This window comes from Ceratotherium simum, chromosome 13 (genome assembly GCF_057802395.1).
Source record: "Ceratotherium simum simum isolate JZ-2026a chromosome 13, ASM5780239v1, whole genome shotgun sequence".
NCBI classification, from domain to species: domain Eukaryota; kingdom Metazoa; phylum Chordata; class Mammalia; order Perissodactyla; family Rhinocerotidae; genus Ceratotherium; species Ceratotherium simum.
In genome coordinates this window covers 43,813,510-43,822,420 of record NC_141912.1, presented here as the reverse complement: position 1 = coordinate 43,822,420, position 8,911 = coordinate 43,813,510, and the positions used below count along the sequence as shown (strand labels likewise).

The 8,911-nt window shown below is 58.8% G+C and overlaps 1 protein-coding gene across 2 annotated transcripts in view; it reads right to left on the bottom strand.

Moving 5' to 3' along the window:
* TTBK1 (tau tubulin kinase 1) overlaps window positions 1–8,911 on the bottom strand; it is a 36,341-nt gene continuing 27,430 nt past the window's right edge. For both annotated transcript variants that reach the window (XM_087438619.1, XM_004424108.3), the window contains 2 exons: window positions 1,264–2,846; window positions 1–540 (listed from right to left, as the gene is read on the bottom strand). In XM_087438619.1, the coding sequence (XP_087294745.1) occupies window positions 153–540; window positions 1,264–2,846 (1,971 nt within the window). In that variant the 3' untranslated portion in view covers window positions 1–152. The remainder of the gene's footprint in view (window positions 541–1,263; window positions 2,847–8,911) is intronic.

Genomic DNA, 8,911 nt, shown 5'->3' with positions numbered 1-8,911 from the left:
GCGCGCGTCCTCGCGGGTGCAGGCGGGAAGCTGGGGCCGCGGGTGGCGCGCGTCGGGCGCGTAAGGCTGTGCTGGGAGCTGTTCCAGTGTGGCCGGCTGCGAGTAGGGGGCCGGGGTGAGGGGTTGGGGGCCGCCGAGAGCCGCGCGCGTCATTATCTGGCCCCGGCCCGGCCCTCCACGACCCCCGCCCGGCCTTTGGTTGCTGAGCGCTGAGTCTGGAGTTTCCCTCTGGGTCCTTTCTTGGGGCCCCCCGGGGAGGGGGTGCCGTCAGGCTGGGCCCGAGCCTGGGGGGCGCCCCGGGGTGGGGGACCCCCCGGCCGGGCCTGGTGCGAGGGAGAGGAGCTCTCTTTGCGGGACAGAGACTGACTCCTGGGAGACGCACTAGGATTGCGCGGGGCGGAGGCGGGGATGCCGGGACTGCGCGGGGCGGGGGACCTGGGGCCGCCTTGGGCTCGCCCTGGACCCGGGCCGCGGCCGGAGGGCTGTTTGGGGCGGAGGTCAGCAGCGACGGCCGACCCTGGGGGCTTCTGCAGCTGGAGCCTGCGGGAAGAACGGAGGGCAGAAGGCGAGAGAAAAGAAGAGGCAAAGAAACAAAAAAGGAGAGACATTTTCAGAATCTCCCTGGGCTCTGAGCCCTAGAGTCCTGCATCCTCAGAGCTGGATGAGACTGAGGAGACCATGGCACAGATGGATAGACTGAGGCCTGGTGCTCCCTCCTCCAGGGAGGGACCTCCAGGGGCCACACGCTCCCAGGCTGTTACCCAAAGAGCTTGCTGCAGACTTTCTCTGACATCTCGGATTCATCTTTAAAATCCTCATGGATTTTACATTTTACTCTATAATATACCCATTTATATATATGGGTATATTATATATTATTTTATATATATTATATGCTGGTTATATTAATATGAATATGTTTGCTCCCAACTACTCTGAGCTTTATCCTTTGACTTCAAATGCCCCATGGCACACCAGAGGCTGTGTGTGGACCCCACTGGCCCCCATCAACCTTTCCCAAGCCTGGTCTCCCTCGCACCCCTCCAGACATGCTCACTGTAGCTACCCCCTTGAGCCCAGTGACAGGGCTGGGACCTGAGTCAAAAAAGAGAGTCAGCTGGGGAGGTGGTGGACAAGAGGTGTCCCTGCAGGTCCTTCCTGAATCTTCAATAGCCCCTAACCTTGGCTCTGGGGGAGCCGCTGCTGGCGGAGGCCTGCTTTGGTCACCCACTGCCCATCCTGGGGCTGGTAGTGGCTTCTCACCTGCTGGTGATGGCTGTGTCAGATGCTGGGGCTGCGCCATGGGGTCTGCCAGGGGGCTGCTGGGCTGCGGCAGGCGTGGGCATGCGGATGCTGATGGGGCGGGGAATCCGGCTCCGGGTGGCAGCTGCCCGCCCGACCTTCCTGGGTGCCGTGGGCTCAGAGGCGGGCGTGTCCTCCTCAGAGCCCGTGCCCGAGAGCGTCTCCGAGGCACGGCGCTGCTCCTCACTGGAGGAGGACGAGGCCCCAGAGGCCAGCCGCAACAGCAGGCGGCCCTGCCTCTTCTCCATCACCAGCCGGGCCAGGTCCTGCTGTGGTCGGGCCCTCTTGCCCCACCGCTCTTTGGCGGACAGCGAGCCCGAGGGCTCCGAGCCTGTGTCCTCCTCAGACAATAGGACAGGGATACGGCTCCTGGGGCGAGGGCCTGGCATGGCATGGCGGCTGGGGGAGACGGTGGCTAGTTTCTCGGGGCCTGGCTCCAGTGGGGATGCTGGGGCTGGCCCTTCGTCAAGAGTTGGGCCGTTGAGCAGTGAGTCCGTGGCCACCTCCAAGGGGGTGTCCCCGGGGGGGCCAGACAGGGCACCACTTTCTGGCCCTGACTGGACGATGTTCTCCAGGGGCACAGAGGCTCCCTCTTCCACAGCTTCCCCATCAGAGGGTACCTCTAGGCCCAGCTCACCCACAGCGCTGAGCTCCTCAGGCCGAGAGGGCTGTCCACCGGAAGACATGACGTTGAGGTGGGTTTTCTCCGCAATGTGCACAAAGGTCCTCTCGACTTTGGTGAAAGGTGAGGAGGTGACTGCCACTCCTCCTGCCCCTGTGCTCACTGCCCCGGCCCCCGGCCCTGTCCCGGGCCCAGGGGGCTTGGGCTCAGATTTGAGAACAGAGGACAGGGTGCCTGGCTCAGACACGTCCAGCTGGCTGCCAGTGGGCTGGGGCCTCTCGTGCTGAGGAGTGAGGACAGCCAGAGTGCCCAGGTCGGGCTCAGGGGCCAGATCGGCAGTGACAGGCGACTTCTTCATGTCGCCAGGGGAGACGAGCACCAGCGTTTTGGAGCCCTCCTCAGGCTCCAGGTCCCCGTCGGCCATGGAGGCCCGGCCCCTGGACTCCTTCTGATCATCAGCCAGCAGTGTGGACGGGGCACCTTCTTGGCTCCGGTCCGTGCTCCTCTCGCTCCCCTCACTGCTGGAGCCACTGCATGGCCCCAGCACCTCCCCCAGGGCCACTACCTCCTCCTCCTCCTCCTCCTCTTCCTCCCTTTCCTCCTCCTCCTCCTCTTCCATCTCTTCCTCCTCCTCCTCCTCTTCTTCCTCTTCTTCTTCCTCCTCCTCTTCCTCATCTTCCTCCTCCTCCTCTTCCTCCTCTTCCTCTTCCTCCTTCCCATTAGCTTGAGGCTGAACAGGAGACAGCGGGACCTGCGGGGCGGTGAGCAGCATGTGCGAGAAGCCCACCCTCCGGCCCCTGTTGAGCAGCCGAGCCCGTTCTCGGTAATCAGAGAGGTCTTTCTTGAAGTCCTGGTAGGGCAGGTTCAGAGGCACAGCTCGTGGGAGACCATTCACCTCAAACGGGGGCGCCACGGAGAACACCTGCAAGGGACACACATAGGAATTCACTGAGGTCACCCACCCTCCCGGGCCCTAGAAGACCTGGACTGCATCCATCGGCCAAGAGGCCCACATGCCCCAATGTGTCCAGAGTGTCGGCTCCATGAGGGTAGGTACTGGCTCTGTTTTGTCCATTGCTCTATCCCCAGGGCCTAGAATGGTCCCTGGCACCTAGTAAGCGCTCAGTAAATCTCTGGTGAATGATTGCGTCCACGCTCCAGGTCCCCTGAGGTCCCTGGGGGGCCTTTTCTGATCTCAGCAGCTTTTCTGTCTCCTGGTCTCACATTCCCCCACTTCCCTCCTCACCACGTGCATCCCGAAACCCAGAGCCAACTCTAGTTGAATCAATAGAAGAGAACGATAACTATAAGGTATCATGGCCACCATAGAGATCAACCCTCCCTTTTACAGATGAGTAAACCAGGTCCAGAGAGGGCCAGCCAGTGTCTGGGTCAGCCTCCTCACAGGGCACAGTTCCTCCCTCTGCAGCCAGGGAGCTGACCGCCCAGGGCCACCAGAACCTGTGTGGGACAAGGGCAAAGTTTGGGCTGTCCTCCACCCCACAAAGTACGGGCTGGGCCCCTGGAGCTCCAGACCCCTTCCCTCCTGCCCGCTTCTGGCCTGTCAGCCAGGAATTTGCCAGCCCTTTACAGGTGTGTTTTGAGTCCACACTTCCTCCGGGAATTCACAGCCAGCCTATGAAGGGCAATTTCTTTTCACTCCATTAAGTTTTCCCCTTGGAAGCCTTGTGCAGAGTCCTTGGCAATGTAATGGACTGTTCTTGGTTTTCTAGACTACCACCACATCTCCCCTTAGCCTCCTTCCTTCTAGACTAGAAAAGTCTGACCACCTTATCAGGACCTCAGCTGCTGTGTCTTCTCCGGCTCCACCCTCGTCAATCCACACACACCCCCAGGCACCCACAATGCACTGAGCCCCATCAGGGCCGACATGGCTTTGTTCCAGGTGGGATGGTGCCGGCGGTGTCCTGCACTTTGTTAGCCTTTTTGAACACACTGGGCCTCTGTCTTCCTAAACACAGCCCATCTAGACCAGAAGCCCCGGAGATATCCTGACACCTCCAGCACCTTCAGATGCCATCCAGACTCTCAGGAAGTCCCACCAAGTGTTCCTCTTAAACATCTGTGTCTGCTGCCCCAGCCCCATCCCCAGCCACCGGCCTGTTTCCTCCATCCCGCACTACTCATCCATCCTTCCTACAGCTGCCCAAGTGGTCTTCCTGAAACTTAAATCTGATCCCATCTCTCTCCACTTCACACCTGTAGAAACCTACAGTGGCCCCCACAGTCCTCAGGAGACAGTTCCAGTCCTTGGCTTGGCACATGAGCAACCCCCTCCCCCATCCCATGATCTGGCTCCTATTTCTTTTTTTTTTTTTTTTGTGAGGAAGATCGGCCTTGAGCTAACATCTGCCAATCCTCCTCTTTTTGCTGAGGAAGACCGGCCCTGGGCTAACATCCGTGCCCATCTTCCTCCACTTTATATGGGACGCTGCCCCAGCATGGCTTGACAAGGGGTGCGTCGGTGCACGCCCGGGATCTGAACCGGCGAACCCCGGGCCGCCGCAGCGGAGCGCGCACACTTAACTGCTTGCGCCACCAGGCTGGGCCCCTGGCTCATACTGCTGCTCCACCCTGACTTCTAGCAGTGCCCTCTGATCCCCCACCGGGTGCTCCAGCCATTCTGATGCCACCAGCAGGTCCCTAAATTGCATCATGCATTTTACACTTCTGGGTCTTTCCCTAGACAGTTTCTTCTGCCCTGGGGTCCCTCTCACCCCCTCTATTCACATGACAAATTCCCATTCTTCCTCCAGGACCCGGCTCAAACAGCTCCTCTTCCAAAAAGCCTTCCTGTCTACCCACCACCAGACTCCATCACTCTCCTTTCTAGTGTTTTCCCACGTCCTTCCATTAGAGGACCTTCTACCCTCTATTCCACATGCGTGTGTTTACATGGTTCTCTCTCCCGATAAACACTGAGCCCCTTGAGGGATTTTCATTCATTCGTTCAAGAAGTCCTTGAATGGCTGTTGTCCTGGTCACCATGTTAGAGGCTGTGAGTCTGTGGGTCAGTGTTGAATAAAACAGACATGGTCCTTGTTTTCATGGAGTGTGCAATCTCTATATTAGGAAATGAAATGGGGATAATGCATACACCACAAAGGCTGTGATCATGCTTGAGGTCATCTGAGCAGTCGTCTGCCGTATAGCAGTTGCTCAATAAATTTTAGCTCCCTCCCACCCTCACCTGCTACCCTCTGCCCTGCTCGCTCTGGTTTACAGATCATTGCCTCCCTCTCCAACCCCAGAAATGCCCCGGTTGTCACAGCTGTGGGGGAAGAGGGGTGAGGGGGAGAGGGGCTCTGCCAGCAGAGGTCTCTGTGCCCAAAGGCTGGTGGAGGGCAAGGCAGGAATCCCCAAGGCCAAGGGTCTGCCCCAGGCTGTGACTTCTTCCCTCCCCACTGCCATAATCTTCCTCCTAATCAGACCATTGTTGAGGGCTTGACGGGGGTCGGGGACTGATGCCAGACAGGGCAGCATCCCACCTGGACAGGACCTCAGTACACCTGGTTTGAGCCAGGCAGGGCGCTTCCTTAGAGCTTTGTCCCCTTCACATCCAGGCTGACAGTCCCCAGCAAGTGTTTTCTTTTTCTACACCATTCTAATTCTTCATTTATTCATTTGTTCATTTAGCAAACATTAAGCGCTGGTTCTGTGCCAGGCCTTGTGCTGGGGCCCTTTGCCTTGTTTAGTTACCAACGTTGAGGCTAGAGAAGATGACTGGGCAGAGGTGGAGGGGGTGCTGTGAGCTCCTGGGTGAGGGGGGACCATGGGGTGGGTGCTGGCACTGAAAGCCAAGGACAGGAAGACAGACCCGGAGCTCTGACCATGTCTCCCTTCTGTCCAGCTCAGAACTCACCCACCCAGCACCAGACACATCCCTCCAGCAGGGATATCCTTCAACCCCACCAGGCCATCCTTTCTCAGCAGAACCTCTGCCTATTTTCCCTATGCCATCTCTGACACTTTGCGCATCACTCGCAGAACCACGTTTTCCTCTGGCCAGGCCCTGGATCTCTCTGGAAAAGCACCACCCATAGGATGGACCCTCCACTCACAGTGCCCACGTTAGATGATCATAGCTGGAGCCTTCTCTCCTTCCATCTCAAAGCCCCTCCCTTCCATTACATGAGAGGGAGGAGGAGTGAGAACTGAAAATCAGGCATCAGTGATAATATCAGACTGGGAAACTGAGGCCTGGAGAGAGGCATCGACATGCCCAAGTCACAAAGCACATCAACTAGAGTGGCCCAGAGCCCAGAACTTTCCATGGCCTCACTGGCCTCCCACCCTCCATGCAGGGAAACCTGGGACCCTCTGCCCTTTAGCAGAAAGGGGTCAGCTTTCAGAGTGGGGACAGCTCAGAGTGGGGACAGCTTTGTCCTAAGGATCACTGCCAAGGCCACCTCAGCCTGGGCATGCTGGATTTTCTGTTTCAAAGTCCCTCCATCTCTCCATATCTGGCTCCATGTTGGGGAGGGCCAGGCCTGGGCTTGAATTCCTCCTTCCTCAGAGAGGGGGGAGACCTCCCTCACCCTCTCCCAGCCTCTCCTGGATGGCCGAGCTCAAAGGGTATTCCTCCACTCACCCATGCGATCCTGGGCTCCTTCACTTAGCCAGCGGTCGCTAGACAGCCTCTGTGTGCTTGGACCTAGAGGCCTGAGGCCATCATGGAAGGGGGACCACAGTAACACCCCCATTCCAGCTCAGAGGGAAGCAACAGTGCTGGGTGTGAGCAAGAGGAAGTCGGGGTCTGGGGAAGCTTACACCTTCCTGCTCCCTTCCCAGGGCAGACATCTTTTATGACTGACCAACTGGCTGACTATGGTTCTCCAGCCTGGCTTGGCATAGCATTATCTGGGGGTGCTTTCTAAAATTACAGAGCCCTGAGTCCTATCCCCCGATTCTATAGGTCAGAAACGAGGCCCAGAAATGTTTTAAAGCTCCCTGGTGATTGTGATGGAGTTTGGCAAAGGGCAGATGTGGTAAGGGTGAATCGTGGGGGAGGGGAGGCAGGCCATTGGAGCTGAGACACTCAAGGGAATGAAAGCCCCAGCCCTCCCCCTGCCTCCACGGAGCCCAGACCAGAGGGCTATGGCCTCGCCAGCTTCAGAGTCTGGCCCACGTCCACGTTTACTTCAGTCAGAAGGAAAAGTGAAGGGAGGTGGACGGACCAGACTCTGTTCTTCCCCTGCCACCAACAAAACTAGGCTCTCCTCAGCCTCGACTTCTCTGACACCTTCACAGGGACAGGTCACTCCACATACCCGCGTTCCCACCCAGGGTGCACAGAGCAACTCTCCTGCCTGGACCCTGGCCAAGCCCAGACACCGTGCACTGTACATCAGCCCACAGTCCCAAGGTCGAAGAAGGGGCGCTGCTGAGTGAGAAAAGCAGGAGGGTGAGCCCTGACACCCCACGCCTCCCCTGCTGGGGGAGGGCTTTGTCTCTCTTACAGCAGTGCCCCCCCCCAGCAGCCACCCAGCGCACACCTCCCATCTCCACTCCTCCCCAGGGGAGCCCCCTCGACCCCCCCGCAGTAAACGTCCAGCCTGAAAATTGGAGATGAGAGGAGTTGACTTTGCAGCCTCCTCCACCCACCACTGCCTTTCCAGATTCTTCACCTGTCCGTCTGTCTGGGTCTCCACTCTCAAACCACATCTGCCAAGCCAACAGCCCTCCCTCTGCTCCTCCACCCCACACCCAGGAGTGCCACCCTCCCTGGGTGCACTGGCCCCTAACAGTCACCTGGTTGGAAGGGGTAAGATGACCTGGGAAGGTGGCTGCCAACCCTTGGTCTATATAGCTCCTCACACCCTTGGCCCCCAGATCTCAGCATCCCCAACCCATCCCTGCCTGGCCCCAGGGCAAGGAGCTGACAGCATGGGGGTCTTCTAAAGGCTCTGGGGGGTCAAGAAACACAGCTGTAGCCTGCCCTTGCTCTGCCCCCACACTTGCTTTAGGCGCCAAGGAGAAAAGTGTCTTCCTCTTTTGGCACGGTGGCAGCAGGCCTGCAGGGGTGAGGTGGGGTGGGGGACACAGAGGAGAGAGGGAGGCCCCCCCCCCCCCCGTCTCTCTGCAGTCTCAGAAGTCTCTGTAGTCCTCTCCTTCTCCGTGTCCCACCCCTCTCAATGACCTAGTCCTCCCTCAACCCATAGTCTATCCCTGCACCCCCAGGTTCTGCACAATCCACTCTCACTGATCTCCTCAGCAGACCATCTCCCCCAGGCCAGGGCAACCTCAGATTCCCCAGCAGAGCAGAGGGGCAAGGGCAGGTCCTGCAGCCCCCTCACAGGGCTCTCTGGCATCCTGGCTTCCCACCCCCCCACACAGACTTGGCCTCAATAGTCTGATCCAGAGAGAACTGATCAGTGGTGGACCCTACCTCCTACTTTCCATCCCCTCTCCAGTAAGTTGGCTATTTGGAGTCCAGAGACCAGAGTCCACCCCCAAACCACTCCTCCGGATTAAAGGAGACAGACAGCAGGGTGAGGTTTGTTCAAGTCCAACTAGGCTGAAACCTCCTGGGGTCCCCTCCTCCTCCCCATCTGCCCTGGTTTTAGCTGCCTGTTGAGGTAGGGGTGGGGCTGGATCCATTAACCTGGAATTTGCCCCTCACCCTATCCCTGAGTCAGCAAAAGACTAGCCGCTGCTCTCTGCCCAACCGGGCGACCCCAGAGTTGGGGTCTGCATCGAGTGGTGGGTGAGGAAGGAGGAGGATGAAAGAAAGCAGGCGAGGCGCAAGTTCCTGGAAGGCGTCTTTAATCAGGATTTGGTAGTACACAAGCTCTCCGGATTGTCTGCATTAACATACAGGGACTTAAAAAGGCACAAGATCCCTCGCACAGCGACGCGTGACGGCGGGGAGCCCCCCCACCCTCGCACGTGCGCGGCCGTGTGCGCGTGGGTGCATGTCCGTGTCCCACCCCCGTGGCGGCGCCGCACGTGTGCGTGTCGGTTTCA